This window comes from Betta splendens, chromosome 11 (assembly GCF_900634795.4).
Source record: "Betta splendens chromosome 11, fBetSpl5.4, whole genome shotgun sequence".
In the NCBI taxonomy this organism is placed as follows: Eukaryota; Metazoa; Chordata; class Actinopteri; order Anabantiformes; family Osphronemidae; genus Betta; species Betta splendens.
Window position 1 is genome coordinate 4,516,481 of NC_040891.2, and position 19,120 is coordinate 4,535,600.

Here is a 19,120-nt window from a genome sequence, read left to right on the forward strand (position 1 = left end):
CATCGAATGCACATTTCTTCATTGACAATTTTTATTTTATCATTCAGATCTGGAACAATATGGTCACATTTTTAATTTAAAATAGGGATTGTTTGACAAGCTCTTCATCCATCCATCAGTTTTTCCTCACTGCTGTTTTGTTATGGCTCAAGGAGTTGCCGGAGTCATCCCAGCTAGACAAGATACATGGTTCGCCAGTCTCACAGGACTAACCACTACAACATTATGCCATCCTTCATCTTTAATATTCCAACTCAAATTTTGTAAATCACTTGTATGCACAACTTTAAATTCATCGGCCATAATCCATGCTAATGTACTGGATGTCCCTTTTGGCTGCTTAGTCAAGGACGTATTGGATGTGTGAATGTATTTGGGCTGTGCAGACAGAGATAGGCGTGATGTGGACTCTGCTTTGTAACCAGGCAACTGAGAAATACCTCACTGAATCCAAATTATATCCATAACAACCCAGGGACCTTGTTTTCAATACAAAGACATTTTACTGTGGCGCTACAGTGGAATGTTATTGATCGACCACCTCGCCACATGAATACCAATCTAAGCCTAATTCTAAGATGTTATGCAATAATGTGACTCGCTGCACATGTCTTTGCATTTCAGTTCAGTGCAGTAGCTGTTAGATTAACTGTGAATCATTTCAATATAATAAAGGGCAAAAATTTCCAAAACAAATCACTTTATTGGGTAAAAACCATAACAAAACGGAAAAACAAATATATAATTGTAAATTAAAAAGCCCATTTCTGGATCTTAAATATTATTTTTGTTATTATTCTGTCCCTCACCGACTTGCAGTGTGGCTCGCGTAAGTCTGATTCAGCGGTAAGGGTTTTTTATGAAAGAGCAAAGGCCTCCAGAAACTTATGAAACGGATTAGGTAACACATGCATGAGTGTAAATGGGAGAGATTTTTATTTTTTATTTTTTACAACCTGCTCAGTTCTGATAATAGAAGAAGGAAGCCGCGACTGAACAGCTGATCTTGGACAATTCATTGGCCTGCAGGCCTGTCGTCACCTGGAAGACACTGCTTTGGCAGCTGTTTTGATTACTTTATATAATCACAAGGTTCAATGTCTATACAGTATTCTACAGTTGTGCCTTGTCTCTGTTTCCATTTTGTATCCCTCAGATCTTCTGTGTATTCTCAAAGATCACAAAGTCCGATCATAGAATCCCGTCAAAGTGTTCACTGCAGGATCTGATGAATGTCAGTGAGCTGTGCCATCTCATGGATTTTTGTAGCTGGCAGACTTCTTTCCACTGACCATATAGACAGGTGGAAGTCTACCTATGCAGGTTGATGGGTCACAAAGACCAGGTGGTCCCGAGGGCCCTCTTAGACCAGGTGCACCTTGGACACCCGGGCTTCCTGCCTCACCAGGAGCTCCATTTTTGCCATCCTTGCCAACGCCTGGTGCACCTGGAGCACCTTAGGTGGACAACACATCATGAATATGATAAAGTTAGTCTGAATTAAATCAATACTAACATTAGCAAGCTAGATTGATAACCCAGCAGGCACACAACCGACCTTTAACCGACCTTCATTGTTAAAATATGGTTGAAATAATGTCAGTTATTGTTGTGATGTTGATGCAACATTGAAACAACATTTGATCAACGCTTGATCAACATTCCCCTTTCACTGTTGATTCACCTTTCAAAATCAACACATAATCCAATGGTCAATCAACCATATTTATGACGTTGATTCAACTATGAGTCAACATTGAAACTAACTAACTTGTACAGTAGGTCAGGATACATGGTGCAAAACAATGATTATTATAAACACTTTGTAGACAGAAGCTAAGCTCTGAACACCAATGTGCCACACTAACAACATAGATCAAGGCTTACCTGGTGCACCTGGCAGACCTGGGTTTCCTTTTACTCCTACACCATCTTCTCCCTTCTCCCCTTTATCGCCCTTTTCCCCAGCATCACCTGCACAGTGGAAGGGCACACAAATTGCTACTGGGATCAAATGAAGAGGCAAGCTGTTCTCACAGTTTTGGGGACGTAAGTTAAAGACTCTGCTCTGATCCAGCAATGTTTTGTGGATTGTTGACTGTGTAATGTTATGCCTTTGTGAATCCCTTTTACTTGTGAAGCTGCGGTTTCTTACAGTGAGATGTGGCAGGACTTGGGGCTTCATGTTTTGTACTAATACAAGTGACTGTACAGTAACTATCTATAACTTAAAAGGCTTCAAGGCTGAAAGCTTTGGTTATCTTATATCTAGAGTATGTGTGAGTTAGTCATGTGAAAACAAGAAGCTTTACTGACCTTTCTTCCCCGGTGAACCTGGAAGTCCAAAGAAGCCTGGAGGGCCTATGGGACCCATTGGTCCTGGAGTTCCTGCTGCTCCAGCCACTCCCGCTGATCCAGGGGGACCAGGAGGTCCAGCTGGTCCAGGGATACCAGGGGCACCAAGGGCTGCTGGCTTCTTTAAAAGTTCCTTCCTAAACTCTGCCAGTTGTTCTGTATGCATATCATCAAGCCAATAGTCAGTATCATTACTGACACATTATCATTATCTTTTAGAGGAATTTATTAAAGTCAAAATAAAGTGAGCAATCTTCACCTTCTACAACAGCTGAACACATTTCCCGCAGTTTCTCATCACTCACTTTTGGGCCCTGTAAATGTAAAGACAAACATTAGCACTAGAAATAAGCTCTTTGTGGTTCCAACCAACCATTGGCAACTTTTACCATTTTACATGTAGTCCATCACCACTAAAGGTTATCTTTGCACCCTACAGTGTAGTAATAATAATAACTAAATATTAACTATTAGTCTTCATTATTTTCGTTTCTGTTTTAGTTGAAGTCAGACAGAGACTGAGCTTCTATAATCTATAAAAGCACAGCCTGTTACACTATTTAACTGTCCATTTAAAGCACCTGAAAGCTTCTACTGGTAGAAAACACAGATTCGTAATTTTAACGCTTACTGGTAGACCTCTGGGGCCCGGTGCACCAGGAAGACCTGGTTCTCCTTCCAGCCCTCGAGCTCCCATTGGACCGGCCACTCCCTCATGGCCTGGCTGACCTGGTCTGCCATCAATCCCTGTAGCTCCTCTATAACCCTTCTCTCCTCGCTTATGAGGAAACAAAAAAAATAAAACCCAACATATTGTTACACAATAGGCATTGGGTGACGGAAAAGCATTAACTATGTTGTTAAATACCTCTCCTTTGACTCCAGGTACACCAGGGGGACCCTGCAGAATACAATCAGATTAAGTCTAAAAGATGTTTTGAAGAATGACAAACAATTCTCAAAACAAACTTTAACTTTGCATACCTGATCACCTTTAACACCAGGGTCTCCCACTAGGCCTGTGTCCCCCTTATTATAAAGATAATGTTCTGATTAGGTGTGAAATGTTACCCCTGTTTACATTTGAAACCCATGCAGCGGTTGCAACTATTACCTGGCTTCCTTTAGGTCCATCTGGTCCCACAGGTCCCTTGATAACAAATAAAAAACATCATATACTTTATTGCACTTCAAAGTTGGTATCACAACACATTTAAAGGTATGGGGGGAAATTTAGATTTGTCTAACCTGATCACCTTTGTGTCCAGTGTGACCTTTTAGTCCTGGAGCTCCAAAGTTGCCTTTATCACCTTTGACACCCTAGAACATATATGAAATAAATTGAAAATGATAGTTTACAATATATAGTTACATGTGATAATGTAACTATGTATGTTTTCTTAATTAATCATTTTGTCTAGTAGCTAATATTTCTTATTAAACTATACCTGGATTCCTGGAGGACCAGCAGGTCCCACAGGCCCTTGTTTTCCAGTTTCACCCTGGTGAATTAGATACTGTTAGCAGTTTGCACATCAAAACAACAACAATAACTCTGGTTACCTGAAAGCAGAATTCAGTGAACTTACAAAGCAAAAATTCTAAAACATTCACACACAAATGATAACTGCTATAAATATATACTCACAATTTTTCCTTCATTTCCAGGTTTACCATCTTGGCCATCTTTTCCAGGCTCCCCCTATATGTAAACACATTCTTAATATGCATGCCTCTGAATATTTTTAGCACATGATCACATGCTGTAACAAAAATTAATTCTAATGAGAAAGGAGACTAATGGGGTAATCTCACTGTTTTTCCTGGCAGTCCAACTGGTCCCATGGCTCCTTCAGCACCAGTATCTCCCTACATCCACAACACAATTACTGTATATATAATTTACTAAACTGCAACAGTTCTGTCTTGTGTTTTCCTATGTAGACTTGTTATGTAGTTTATCATTACCAGTTAAGCATTTACCTTTTCACCAGGGGGTCCGACTACTCCCTGCTTCCCAGGCAGCCCCTAGGAAGAACAAAACATTGTGAGCAAGAAACTGCCAAACCTTCGATTTTTGGTGGCAAAGGTCAAGAAAGTACTATAAATTACATGTTGCTTTTTTATATTAATGAGGTTATACTTACTGGAATACCCACAATGCCCCTGATTCCAACAGCTCCAGGAATACCAGCCTCTCCCTGTTGGAAACAATCACATTTCCTGATTTTAAGTATAATAATGAATGAATAAAGACAATATAGATGAGCACCACTGTAAATATTTCTAATAGAATCACACATACTATAACATACAGTATATGCAAATCATTGTTATTAATATTGTTTAAATGAATCAATATTAAATAATATACACAGCCTTTCAAATTGCCAATGTTAAAGTACTTTAATTAGAAATAACATTTTGAAGAACAAATAAAACAAAAACAATTGAAATTCTCAGATTGCTTGGAAGCGCATTGTTGTTTTACCTTGTCACCATCAATTCCAGGAAGTCCATCAACACCATTTTTTCCAGGTACTCCCTGCAATTTCACAGAGTTACAACCCAGCGACAATCACAAAGGCATCGACTGGAGTTTTACTGATTCTCATAAAATTAAGTAGGTTTGTACTTACAACATCACCTTTTTCCCCTTGAGGACCCTGCTCTCCTTTAGGTCCCACAGCTCCCTAATTAACAGGGAGAAAAATGAGAAATCATAATTTTGTTAAAGTATTCATGTAACAATGAAAGAAAGAAGAAAGTATGAAACTCACATCATCACCCTTAGGCCCTTCCAACCCCTGACGCCCACGAATCCCCTCGACACCCTGAAATGAAAGGTTAAAAGTTAAGTGACTCGTCCATTTGCTCCTACAATAGCTCCAATGAGAAGAAGACTTTGCAGCCATGAAACAACTGCTTACAGGAGCTCCAGGTGGACCAGTAGGTCCAGGGATACCATTGAAACCAGGAGGACCCTACAAAGAGAGAATTAAGTTAATATGTCCAAAGACATTGTCATAAATATCTTAGTCATCAGTGTTCTAGTGATTCTCATGACCTGCAATTTGCAGCTTTATGGCTGATGAAGCTTTGGTTTAACCTACTCTGTCGCCTTTCTCTCCCAATGTTCCAGGGAGTCCAATGGGCCCTCTTTGCCCCTGAAATGACAAATACAGTAGAAATATGTGTCAATCCTTTTTCTACACAACCGCACACCTACAGTACACACACATCACTACAATAGCACATTTTAACTGTGAATATAAGCATTTCCTTACATCATCACCCATGCGACCCGGTTGCCCTTGAGGACCTTGTGCTCCAGTTTCTCCCTAGGAGAAAAAAATATATATGCACAACAATAAATTCATTCTGTTGTGAGAATAAAGGGTATATAATCATACAGTATAGTTTAAATGCTAGGTTACTAAGCTAGTCTTATGATATGTATGCACGTAGATACTGTTTACCTGTAGTATTTGACATGAATTGACAAGGTACAATTTTGTTTTCCTGATTCTCATACCTTTTCTCCAGGCACTCCATCTTTTCCAGGTTCACCAGGCAAACCTTTGTGTCCCTGAAGGCAACATTGAATAAATGATTGTTTAGTTTTATCAGTAAATGTATTACATTTTATCTTGCAGAAGGTTCCCTTCCGTAAAATAAATGTAAGTTGTGCAACTCTACAGTGAAGATTTCCCAGTGGTTATACTACTAGAGCTAATAGAGACAAGATGAGAAAAACCTTATAAAAACAACTGGTGAAATGAATTATTTTTACTTATTATTTCTTTTTGACTTAGTTTTGTTTTTCAGGTTTGTTAATGACAGAACGTCCTTCTGTAATATTCTTCTATATTCTTCTAACCTTCATCCCTGGTAGCCCGGCCGCTCCCCGAGGTCCTGTCGGGCAGGCAGCAGGACACTATGAGTGTACACAGACAGACTGAAATGAGACAAGGGAGAACACAGGAAGCAGAACCCTCCACACCCATTGCTGCTGCAGCAACTCCTTTACTTCAATGACTCATCCTGATCAGAAATTCACTATCATCAACCCGTTTGCCATGCAGCCAAGAAGCAGTTGGCAGTGTATAAATCCAAAAAAAAAAGAACCACTCACAGCTTCCCCACTTCCCTCAGTGCTGGCACCAGGCGGACCCTAAAACACAGCAGCAGAATGACATCTAAAACAGCCACAGGGCTTTAGATGTCTGCATAAACCCACCGCAACCGAGCAGAAAGATGCAAAGATGCTGCTGCATGCCATTATGCTGTCATTATTTTCCATGGAAATCTCAATCAAAAGGTCATGAGTGAAGTTCCCCAAATCATGCAGATAAATAAATGTGGTCCTTACCACAGGCCCTGGTGGACCAGGAGGCCCAGCAAGACCTGGGGAGCCAGGAGTTCCCCTGGGTCCAGGCGGCCCCTTTGGAAACAGTGTGAAGAATAATGTTTAGAAGTCAGAAGATGATCAGAAATGTTATTTTTACAGTGTAATGTTACAGATTGCATTTACATGGACACATATTCTGATTATGAATGTGCCAATGCCTTTAAATTCAATAGTGCAGTCAATACTGAGATATCAGTATTCAGCCCACACGTTTGCAGAAAACTACAAATTGAGAAACTAAAAATAGGTCTGAACAACAAACAAAAGACTTACATGGTTGTTTGAATGACAAAGAATCAAAGAATGCTGTGATTCCAGTGTGTGGCTACAGGGTTTTCTTTTTTGTTTGTTTTCCAGCATTTCCCCTCTGGAGGCTTTTCAGATGTGCACAGGCAAACTTTAATTTAAATTTGGAGGCGAAACATCCCTTGGTTGCTAACAATTTGCTGACATTAGGCAAAGGTGTGGTGTTTCTTTTGGTAACTTCTTGTTTAACCTTCATAATGGTTCATTGTCTAAATTCTCTACCTAAAAAGCAAGTGGTAATTACAGCTGCAAAAAGCTTGTGTTGAATTTTTTCCTTCACACTTAGTCTAGACTCTAACCTCAGGCCCAATGTTTCCTTCATCTCCTGGAGTCCCCGGTTTCCCTGGTGGTCCCTGTTAGACGCAGACACACACATGCTCACACACCACAGAAACACATTCACTGGTAAACTGTGTATGCACATTTGAATGAACTTACAGCAGGTCCTTCACTTGATGGACCCTATGAAACAAGAGACAAAAAAATGTATTTACAAAATATTTGTGTATTCTTTATATTCACATAGGGGCACATTCCCTGCTATACAGTACTTACAGGAGGGCCTGGGGGTCCGGGAAAGCCAGGAAGCCCCTATAAGAGGAGAAATCAAACAGTTATGCTGTTGTTGTCAAAATACTTTTTTAATATTATAGCTGAATGACTTCACTCACCCTTTCTCCCACCAGTCCTCTGGGTCCCATTGGGCCAGAAGGACCCTGCAAACAAACACATGGTCACATCCACACATCATCATCTCCTAACACACATGAAGTCTACACAGACACATATATCAGTAGGTGTGAGAGTGAATGAGGTGGTGTTTCCTACAGCAGGTCCTGGATGACCAGCAAGGCCTCTCTGCCCAGGAAGACCGATCTCTCCCTGCTCCCCTTTGCTGCCCTAGGAAACGGACACGACAAGAACAAAACAGCTTTATCTTCTTTCTGCATCTCCCCCACAGTGTTGCTGAGATACACAGGGGCAGCGACTGTGTGCATTCAGTCGGCCACAACATTAACATCACCTGGTAGTTGCCTGAGAATAATGAAGAATAACATTAAGAACCTCATCCAGCCATAAAGCAAACTGAAACCATTCAAGACCCACCCAGGTAAACCCCCTGCCAGTTGTCGAGCAGTGAACTCTTTAGCAATGAAGCCACTCGCTCGCTCATTACTGGAGAGACGTGTAAAGAACAGAACCTATCTAGACCTATATGCATGTAAATCCATGCGTTTTTATTTGTCTTTATAACCTTTCAAGTTCTTATGATCAAATCTCACTATCATTTGACAAAACTCAATTCCCTCTTCTTTGTGCACGCTTAGTTGGTCCAGTATTAACAATAGTAGGAGCATTGCACACTGGCAGCTGCTGACAGGCCATATTGAGAAAAAAATATGTAAAACTGATAAAATAAACAAAAAGGCAGAGCAAATCCTTCTCCCGGGAAACAGTAAATAGTGTTTGCTTACAATTGCGCCTGGGCTGCCAGGAGACCCTGGAAGACCCTGAGGAGACAAAAAACAGCCCCAAAACTTTAACGATAACAAAACAAAGGCACACAGAAAACAGTTAAAATGTGTAAAAACAATGTTTGTTAACAATAGGAAAATACTTACATCTCTTCCATCCCTGCCGTTCTCTCCGGGGGGCCCTCTGGGGCCTTCTGGGCCTGGAGCTCCTGGGGGACCTTGAATTGATTTTTCAGGCTAGAGAAAGAAACAGCCATTCAGTGAATCAGCAATACAGTCAGAAAATGACTTAAACAAAGCAAAAAAAATAATAGCAAGAACAATTACATACAAGCTACAGAAGAGACTGGACATTTCTACCAGTTACAGTATATTGAGCCTTGTAAGTATGTGATTCTACAGCCTGCAGGTTATATTTAATTACAACTACAATCTGAGGTCCTGAAAAGCTATGACCACAAAGCAATAAGACAATTAGTCAACTAATGCACTGAAATTGATTATTGGCTTAAAATCATGGAAAAAAAAGAAGATAGAGATGAAAAAATAAATACCTCAGCATTGGCAAACATCTGAAGAAGTGAGAGAAATCAGATAAACGAAGAGTTAGTAAAGGTAGTCACTCCACCCTCACCAAAAGTGTCAGCAGAAGCTGCTCAGCAGTCAGGGTGTCATGCTGTAATTTCAATACAAAGCCCGCAGACCCGCCACCATGTTAGAGAGCACCAGGCCAAGAAACATGTCTATAGAAGCACTGTCATCATGATGACTCCATTATAGTTCACTGAGAATGAGTAGAGAAAATCTCTTTATGACTTTGAAGGTAATACAAATGGTTTGTTTTTATGTCTGAAAATTGAAAAATCATTAATCGATTTCCTTTTATGTTAAATATTGTTGATTCCTTACAAACAAGAAACTAAATGATATAGTGATGTACTGACAACGTTATAGTTGAGCCCAATCCAGATGTGTTTACATTTTAATGCAGTTTGGTGAATTTAAAGACAGAAAAACTTCCTTCTGACTTGATTTAACTTGATTGTCTTGATAATGCAAAACGTAAGAAAAGAGCCAAGAGTAAAAATGCGCTGTGCTGCTGGTTACGCAAACTGGGCTCTTGATCTAAACAGTACAGGACATGCTCTGCCGGTTCTGAACAGAAAGAATAAATGAATGACAACATGTTTTCTATTCTGTTGTGTGTCGTGTCTCATAGCAACAAGGGTGGAGAAAACCACTAGGTGCTCATAAACAGCAGGTGGCAGGTGATGCATTGCATTCCTGCCAGCTGATACTCCTGCAGCACCAGGTTCTGAGGCTGTACTAGGATGTTTTTTCAGTCAGGGCATTACCTAACCTGGAAAATTATATTTACATTTATTCACTGGGTCATAAAGGGTTTAGTGTTTTTAATTCTATTGTATTTAGAGACTGTAAATAGTACAATGCCTGCTCATTAATCTGTCATCAAAGTTCATACATATGTACTGAAATCTGACAATGCAGATGTTAGAAGTATCTAGAGCCTTAAATCAGCAGAGAGGTGAGATTATGTCCGTCAATCTTCTTGGGAAAGTCTCTAAAAAGCCAGTTTTTCACACCTGGATTTTGGTTAATCTCATTCTTTCTTGCTGATCCATTTAAGCTGCACCCAGTTGCATAGAAAGTATCTGTGAACTGTTAAGTCTAAACCCACGTTCAATGAGGTTAAGGACAGAGACTGTTTCCACTGTTGTCTTGCCTGTATGTGTTCAATGACTGTCGTACTGTTACTGTTACTGTTACTCTATTTTATATATTATATGAAAATTTTTTGGAGTTTTAGGTTCTTAGTTCAAAGAATATTAGTCATCGACCACCTTTAGTTGCTGTAACAACAAGCATGTTTGATTAATGTTTTGATTGATGATTTGGCCAAAGAACCTACTGTAGAAAGTTCACTTGGCCATAGATTTACACCAGGTTACTTTGTGTTGACCCTTTATCACTTACCAGATTTCTTATGGGCAAACTTACAGTTAGTGGGTGTAACCGTGTTCTAGTTACAGCTACTGTAAGCTGATGGGATATCAGCTGTTAACCGACACTTCGATCATACACTTCCACAAACCAAACACAATTTTGTTGATAACCCTAATTGTTTTGAAACATCTGCAAACTGTGCATGCACAAATGGAATTGCTTTGTAGGGTATTTGTTATATTTTTGCAGCTTCAGCTCCTCGTTTCTGTCCCGTTGCTTTTCAGCATGTTGAACGTCCACCTGGAAAACAACCCCACAAACCACAACAGATGCCAGATCTCTGATACTGTACCTCGGTGGCTGGCAGCTCGCTGCAGCTCTCTCTCTGGGCCCTCTTCGGGTCGCAGTGAATCAGCATCCACTGGAGCTCGAACTGGAAAGAGATGCTAATATTACAGCAAGCGCCGTACGAGGCCACGCATGCGTGTGACATTAAAAAAGAGCATCTTGAAGCGCTTCGTTATCTCTTTGTGGCTGTGAATCATTGCCCTCTATGTGGGTTATTAAGCTTCATTTTTCACCAGCGTGATTTTCTGCGAGGATTAAACTCCCTCTTTTTCCACTGGAACCCAGCTGAGCCGCTTTGCTGTGACAGCAGCACTTTGGAATTCTAGCAGAGCTCAGCGCATGTACAGTGGAAACCTGAATGTGTTTTTTTTAACATTTCACTGACACTGTAAGGAGAATTAGTCAGCATGATCTTACCACCACTGAGGTGTCAGGATCAGCCTCCAGCCTGCCGATGAGCGTGTCCCCCTCCGTGGCGATGGGGCCTTTGCCCTTAATGGGCTTCTGATCCACGGGCTGGCAGTCCACGTACAGGGTGATCTGGCCGCGCTCCACGCCGATCATCACCTTGTGCCACTTGGTGTTGAAGAGCACAGAGATGCCGGGGAAGGCGACAGTCTGGAGGTTTCCATCGGCGCCCATCAGGAAGTACTCCAGAGACTGCTGGTCGCCATTCAGCCTCAGTCCAGCCTGTTTGTTGCCGTCCTCGTCCACTATCTGCCACACGTTCCACACCTTGCTCACCGTGTTCTTGATCATGCGAAAGGTTGTCATGAAGGAGTACTCGTCAGGGAAGCCGCGAGGAAAGTTCAGCCTGGCAAAGAGAATGGAGATAAGGCACTGTATATTCTAGGTGAGATACTGTATTGTGTTACACACATCCTCCAGTGCATAAATCACTGCTTCAATTAGGCCATGCGGTCCTCGTTAGCGTCCCCCAGTTGGGTGCTCCTCTACGTCCCTAACGAGCCAGGATCTCAGTTGGAGGCACGTTCATAGATGGGCAACTTTTACCTTCTCGTAAAATGATCAAGGCGAGGCAATAAAGCGAGTTTCCGCCAACCCAATAAAGCCAACGAAGGCCGCGCTCCAGCATTGCCGCGAGGTGAGCACGGCCAAATGATGTACCGCTTTCGCCCCCGGAGGAAGAAACGAGGAGAGGTGCCCTTCTGAAGTAAAAGGATGGACTTCAAAGCACAGCGTGTGCTGTTGGACTCGCGGGGGGAAATAAACACGCATTCGCATTCAGGGTGACGGGAACCAAATGAATGTGGACTCGGGCTGCCAGCAAATTACATAAGAGCTTCGAAGGAAAGCTGGCCTGCAGAAGAAAGATTAGGCAAAGCAGACTGGTGTTGGTTATGTAAGGTGGTAAACACTTCAACAATGAAACCAAGTTTATTAAACTATGTCTGTCACACTGCGTTATCAGGCAGGTAAAGGCCCGAAGCTCACACAGTCCCCGAGTTGAATGAAAGCCTGTGCTTGAGGTGCAGTCATTGGAGAGGGTGATATTCAACTTGGAACATGTATTTTATGTTTCATTTATCTTTTTCAAGGCCACGTTACAGAGTGTTAGACCTTTCAATGCAGTGAAGGTCATGTAAGTGTTTAATAATATTAAATATGGGTGAAATGCTGCATTGGGTGCTTTTTACAGCTCTCGGTCTCCTCTACTGCAAGTGAAACTAAAAAAAGACCAGGATCTATGGTACATACGTATTATATTACTGTTTCACAATCTGTTGAAGTTCACAAAAACTTTTAAATAAATGATTAACCATAAACATTTTAAACCCATTCTTCAAAAGCTTGTTTTTGTGCCACAATTCGCTGAGTTAGTCTAGCAGCTCTTCTACTGTAAAACTACCTGTAATTACAAAGCCCGTTCATTTGCTGGCAGCTGGACGTTTAATTATGTCCATGCACGTGACAAATACTGTACACCTCATCCGATTCCTGAAGATAACGAGGGCTTCAGAATGTGAAATCTCTGCTTTTAGCCACTCACGCAAAAAAAGACAAAAACACGTCTTTCTACTCTGCCGTTGGGTCTTAGAGATGCCAAATAGGTCCAGACATGCTTGTTCTCCACCAATTACATGCTGCTCACGCTGCAGTAACATCTGCGCCGGACCTGTAATAATACAACACCTGCGTCGGGAGGTTTTTATATGCGCTCCTTTTTCAAAGCCCCTCTACTGTACTTACGTGGTTGGAATTTGGAAGTTGGCCTCCCTGTCGAGACGGTAGGCGACCTGGAGGGGAGTGGAGCCGTCCACCTTCCTCACGCCTTTGAGAGGGATCACGTCCAGCTGGAACTGGGTGATCAGATCAAAGCCTAGAGGACGACAATGCCAGAGTTTCAGCTGTCAAATAAATTTAGTGATGTATAAACTAATTAAAAAGTGAAATTGAGAGATGTTAAAAATATACTAGATTTAAAAATAAAAACAATTTAATGATTACATGAATATTTTGATGATGTTAAAAGATAACAGCCCATGATCAACTTAAGCTATTTGATGAAGCAGGCATCTCTCCAAACCACAGAGCACAATAAGCAGAGATGCCTGGATCAGGGCAGTGGTGAGCAATTACAGTACAATCCTGCTGAGTTTGAATTGTTCCAAGAAAAATTCTATAAAACGTAGGTGGAACATTTAATTTGCCTCATTTGAAATCTCGGTGCGGCTCGCGGCATCAGGCAGCCCACCCTGCCTGACTAATTAAACCCACCGCCTCCCTGTTGCTAACGGGCTCTGCTGGGCTGAGACCTGCGGTTGTGAACGGGTTCTGCTGCGGCTTTCACTTTGCTCCGACACAACCTGAGTATAAAGTATTGGGCCTGATTGTCCTGGAGAGGGTTTTACCTGGAAGGTCATCTTGGCCGCTTCTGATTGGAGGACAGACAGTGTCGCCGTCCAGCCGGTTGAGGTCCAGTTCTGATCGGACACAACAGACATTTGCACACATCAACACAGGGTTTGACATCCTAAAGCCACATGTCTTACAAATCTGTGAATAGTAGATCTGCAAAGTAAAAGCCCATGTCCTATCGCGGCCAGACGATGGCGCCACCTTTGAGTTCCAGCACTGGATTTGTGAAGCCTCTGACAGCCAGAGAGGGCTCTCCTCACGATAACCTGAGTCAGCTCATTTTCAGGGAGCAGCGCGGACCCATCACATCTGGAGGCTGTTTCCACATCCCACATAACTGCTGAGACTGGTGAGACGGTATTTATAATCCCACATTTACTACCGCTCAACACTTATCTGGCTGCGCACGTGGGCATCCACTTGTTAAAGTTACTGCCTGCGTTACTGAGGCCAGTCATTAGCGCAGCGAGCGGCAGATGAACCACAATGACGCGGTCACGTGGAGGCGCATGTGAGCGCTCCGGCAGTGACGCGAGGCTCTCTAAGATGCTACAGTAAATGCATTGTCAACCCCCCCCCCCACCCCCCCCACCCCCCCCACCCCCCTCACTCCCCCACAGCAGGGGCAGATCGGCCTGTTGTGATTATCAGAGGGGATGTTTAATCTGATTTAATCCTATGACACACAGCATGAGCTATTTTTGGCCTTCGCTTTGTGAGCTCTGACCTAGCGACGGTCAACATTACCCACAGCCCTCTCTGTCAGTGTTTATCATTCAAACATTCACGGTGCCGGCGACTGGTGCGCTGGTATCAAGGTGTGTCATGCTGGAGGTGACTTACGTCCAAGTGCGGGAGCGAGGAGGACGCACGCTAGGGCGATGCAGACGGGGGAACATGCCGACATCCAGAGACCAGGTTGCTTCCTGTTCAGACGTGATGGAGAAGACCAGTCATGCATCTAATCATTTACAGTTTTGGTTTTGCATGAAAGAGTAAAACACCACAGATGATATCCAGCACTAAACTGCACTAAATTAAACCTAATCTTTTACTTTTACCAAAGTAAAAGATTAATGATAATGATAATTAATGAGAGTTTTCAGTTTTTATATCAACAATATTGTTTCTATACAGTATGTAAGTGGGTTAGGTGGTTTGAGGCTTGGATGTGTCTAGCCCACCAGCTGCTTTCCATTGTGTATATTACAGTATATTCAGTCAGACACAGTGTCCATCGCACAAAAGCGTAATTATTTCACCCCCCTGGAGGAGCTGAAGCAAACAAAAATAAAGAAAGACACATGATTTACCTTTTGGCACGTTCTAAGTGGGGACGCAGACTTTGCATTAGTCGAGTGACTAAATGTGCCCTTTAAAGAAGACGAATGATAAATGACAGCGGCACCCAGGGTGACCTCCTGCAGCAGCAGAATGTGTCCACACTTGATGATGCCAGTGGCATTATCTCAGCCCCCTATTCCTCTAATGTATTTCCTCGGTTGTGACAGCATTTCACTGCGATGCCAAATCAATCAAGTTAAATAATCGCAAAGGTTGTAGAAAATGAAAAATGGAAATGACTCTTGCATCTAAGGGTGTAGCCAACATCCAGTAGTTAAGCTCTCGAGTGTGTGTGTGTCTGTGTGTGTCTGTGTGTGTGTGTGTGTACTGTATGTGTGTGTGAGCGTGCGTGCGTGTGTCTGTGTGTCTGTGTGTGTGTGTGTGCTCGAGGAGTATGACTCTGCAAATATGTCAGGCAAACGACTAAGTCTGCAGGGTTTTTCCAGTGAAGGTGTCCGACTCTGACATTATGCCGCTCACGTCCACAGAGCATCTTCAGTCTGCAGAGAGACTGTCTGTCTACCTTTCACGTCGAACCGTCTTTGATCTAGACTCAACGGGCTCAACAATGAAGGAAACTTGTGAATCCCTCGATTCTACAAAGCCCCAAGATGTTTGGCTTTGTTTGACATTCTGGGAAAAACTCAGGAGGAATGATATCACGTCCCAATTAATGCAACCACCAGTCATTAAGATTAAGGGTGCTTCATCATTGAGCTGATCTTAACAGAGCAAATCCATAGCCCTACAGTATATTTGTTAATTGCAATGTTACCAGTCACTTGGTATCAGTAACCTTTCTTGACGATCGGAGCTGGATTTATGATGGGGAAGCAACAGCAGCTACTTTTAGAAAAAAGTTGTGTCCCAGTTGTTAGATCAAGAAGACAAAATGCTGTCAACCATGCACTGGTATTCTATTTCCTGTAAGTATCATCTCGTGTAACCTAATGTGTACCCTCTGAGATTAAAGGTGTTTTTGAGCTGTGATTACACAGAGATGCTGCACTTGCACTGTATTTAGTGCCGCCATAGACAAAAGGGCTTGGTAGTCAAACATCACAGGACTAAAAATTCCCCATATATATTCCCGTAAATACTCATGTGTCATGTGCTTCATCACTCAAATGAATCAGGTGACGACTGACTATAATTCTTCAAAATTCATCCACAACTTATTGGACTTTCCCTGAGTTCCCACACTTGATGCCCCTGTGTTTCCCAAATGGCCAGAGTGAGTCTGTGGTGAACATGGAGTCAGTCGAATACTGCTGCTTACACCACAGCTGATTGTGTGTGGACAAAAAGTTTGGATGACCAGCTGTAATCGAGTGTGAATGCGTTCACCGAGGCCCTTTCTTCACAAACTAGTGAGGCGGAGTAGAGACACAGATGGACTCCAGCTTTGCCTCCTGGTGTCCGTCAGTCAGAGCTTTTCACTTGCAATGTTATAGTAGGGTCTCTGTGCTACTGTATGAACTGGAGCGTGAAGCCAACAAGCCCAGCTTCTTCATTTAATACCAAGGTAAAGATCTTCCTGCACTAATAGAACTACCACCGGTTGCAGATATAACCTGAGATGGGTATCAATGGTTAAGATGAGCTCAGAGACAAAGATGGACGATCAACCAACAAGACAGGATATCGCCATGTGACACTCACCTCGTCGAACCGGTGCTTCGAAAGGCCATGTTTCGTTCCCCTCAGACAGACTCGGCAGAAACGAAGCGGTGATGTGCAGCGGCGGACGTGAGGTTGCCTCCCTGGTGCCGGTCCTACCTGCACATGTTGAGGACTGGCTGAGGGGAGCGGCGCGGCAGATGCTGAAGCGTTTTCTGAGGACACATAAAAGTTGGCTGGACGGGTTCCCATTGGCCCGGAGCCGCTCGGGAGGTGGCGAGTGCGTTTTATTGCCGACACTTAAAAGGACGAAGAAAGCCCACGGGCCTCGGAGGGGAACCCACCCCTCCACCTTCTCTCTTTACGGTGCCTCCTAATGACATGTGCTGCCTTCATGCGGCTCTCTTAATAACTACCGGCAGCGCACAGGAACAGTGAGTGATAAAATACAGATTTCATATTCACGTGTGCTCGTCAGTGTCGCTGAAGAATGCGCCTTAGTTATGGTGTTGACATGAGGAAGACCTTGTCATTACCCCAAGGGCCTCGGGCTGTTTACATATCCTGTCTGTTACCGTGTGTAATGGATTCTGTTGCATTACACGTGCTGTTCTGACTGCAGACCATGATCTCACATAAACCCAACAGTGACATTCACACTGCACGGCTCGTTTGTTTATGAAGGCAGCCCTTACATTAGCAGCGGCCTTCACCCCAGAGACGCGCGTCTACTCTGAGGGCCACAGCCATTTTGATGTGCAGGTGGTGGCTACAGGCAACTCCAAAGCAAACGGCATTAGTCTTAGTTCTAAAAGCATGAACATGCTACAAATTTTTGCAACACCTGCTTTTGAGGAAATGTAGGCTTAATGTAAAATATAATGATTGTGGTCCAGCAGAGTAATGACGGTTATAACTTAGAGATTTTTACGAGTGTGCGTGCCACAGTATACAGCACACTACAGTACAGTATGTCTTTGTCTTCTCTATATATTTTATTTATATAATCTTGAACTATTGGTTTATTGATATTAGCTGTTGTCGTCCCTGATATTATGACACAGGGCACAAATAGACTGACTGTCAGTGAATACGCTGATGTTTTCTACAACCGACAACGTGAAGAACTGGTTGCGGTCTCTTCTTGCATGAATCGATTGTCGCCGTAGCCGCATCGCTATGTGCGTCCGAGGGGGGGGGGTGTAAAAGGGAAGCACAACACAGCGACAGGGGCCTCCTCAGAGATCTGGCGGAGAGATTGTGTGTCCAGCCTGGGTAATTGAGAGCTCATGCTCCCAATGAGAGGACAGGGAGCGGCGGAGGACAAGAAGCGCTTGTGATGCTTCAGCCACGAGGTTGAGCCCCATGACTAGCACAACACCCAAGGCCCTGCAGTTAGACCACAGCTACCGTTAGTAAAAAATATTATCCATACCAGTCTAAATCTAGAGTTATGTAAATAAAAACAGTTCAGGTAAAGTTGTCTGACTTGAACTAGACAGCTTTTAAATTGGATAATATAGTATATTACTTTATTACTTTATATATTGTAATATATAATGTAACTTCTCAGCTTGTTTTTTTCCGCCAAGTTGGTCATCTTCATGAATGACATCATATGCTCACGTTATAATATTATATAATATTAAAACCTTCACCTACTTATTATAACCCATTATAGCCTCATAATCATGACCTCACATTAACTGCCACAGTAACAGATTACACATATTCATTGTAGCCACCAGAGTCACAACTCTACTACACTAATGATTCTTTATAGTATACAAACGAGGCCAAAACCTGGATAATCTAGAATAAATCAGGATCAAAAAGGGACAAAGTGATATCTTTGCAATCCGGAATTCATCTGAAAAAAAAAAAAACACTCCTAATGAAGAGTATATGGTAAAACGCTATGGAAGCGTAAGAGGAAGGTGAAGCTGGGAGGAAACAATGAGTCGTCCTCAGACACCAGGGACCAGAGTGCCTGATAGACACAAAGCTAATTTCCTATTGTTGACAATAGATGTACACACAAATGCCCAACGCAAACACAACAGCTTTCAGCCAATGGCCATTTATTCATTGCTTACATAATCCTCACACTCAGACAAGTGATAAGTCTGAGGCGTGGTTTCACCGGGACAGATGGCTGTTTTTTTAGCTACTGTTCCTACAATAAGACCAAACCTATAGGCTGCACATCTGCACATATTCATTGTTTGTTAAAATAGTTTCATCAGCTGCTGAACTATGTGTAATGCTCCAGAGTTTACTTCTGCACATTTGACTGCATAAACTGCATTTGGTAAAAAAAATCAACAAACCATATACAGTATATATAACATGACACCACATTTACTTCCCCTTAAACTGACTGAACTGACCTGCAAAACAAGTAGCTATGCTAGTT

At 42.6% G+C, this 19,120-nt stretch overlaps 1 protein-coding gene across 4 annotated transcripts; it reads right to left on the bottom strand.

Annotated features, from left to right (window-relative positions):
* Positions 1 to 9: 9 nt before the first annotated feature.
* LOC114865881 (collagen alpha-1(IX) chain) lies at positions 10 to 16,933 on the bottom strand. 4 transcript variants are annotated; one of them, XM_029167373.3, is made up of 38 exons: positions 16,747 to 16,932; positions 14,584 to 14,666; positions 13,734 to 13,805; positions 13,072 to 13,201; positions 11,278 to 11,674; positions 10,865 to 10,945; positions 9,102 to 9,119; positions 8,695 to 8,784; positions 8,548 to 8,583; positions 7,901 to 7,972; positions 7,744 to 7,788; positions 7,628 to 7,663; positions 7,511 to 7,534; positions 7,372 to 7,425; positions 6,728 to 6,799; positions 6,491 to 6,529; positions 6,236 to 6,292; positions 5,891 to 5,944; positions 5,643 to 5,696; positions 5,469 to 5,522; positions 5,286 to 5,339; positions 5,136 to 5,189; positions 4,995 to 5,048; positions 4,847 to 4,900; positions 4,503 to 4,556; positions 4,339 to 4,383; positions 4,171 to 4,224; positions 4,004 to 4,057; positions 3,804 to 3,857; positions 3,604 to 3,675; positions 3,470 to 3,505; positions 3,340 to 3,384; positions 3,224 to 3,256; positions 2,987 to 3,133; positions 2,615 to 2,669; positions 2,317 to 2,511; positions 1,888 to 1,974; positions 10 to 1,456 (listed from the first exon to the last, which is right to left on the bottom strand). In XM_029167373.3, exons 1-38 carry the CDS (start codon positions 16,773 to 16,775, stop codon positions 1,254 to 1,256), a joined length of 2,847 nt encoding a protein of 948 aa, XP_029023206.1. In that variant the 5' UTR covers positions 16,776 to 16,932; the 3' UTR covers positions 10 to 1,253. The 4 variants fall into 4 exon arrangements, with proteins under 4 accessions (XP_029023206.1, XP_055368846.1, XP_029023207.1 ...); XM_055512871.1 differs by lacking the exon at positions 16,747 to 16,932 and adding an exon at positions 15,614 to 15,617 and having other exon boundaries at positions 14,584 to 14,668; XM_029167374.3 differs by lacking the exon at positions 9,102 to 9,119 and having other exon boundaries at positions 16,747 to 16,933.
* Between the last annotated feature and the right edge of the window lie 2,187 nt (positions 16,934 to 19,120).

Coding starts and splice junctions, on each gene's coding strand:
- LOC114865881 (XM_029167373.3), bottom strand. CDS start 16,775: ATGGCCTTTCGAAGCACCGGTTCGACGAG. Junction 7,426..7,510: donor CATCAAGTGAAGGACCTGCT/GTAAGTTCATTC, acceptor TGCGTCTAACAG/GGACCACCAGGGAAACCGGG. Junction 1,975..2,316: donor AGGTTCACCGGGGAAGAAAG/GTCAGTAAAGCT, acceptor TCCACTGTGCAG/GTGATGCTGGGGAAAAGGGC.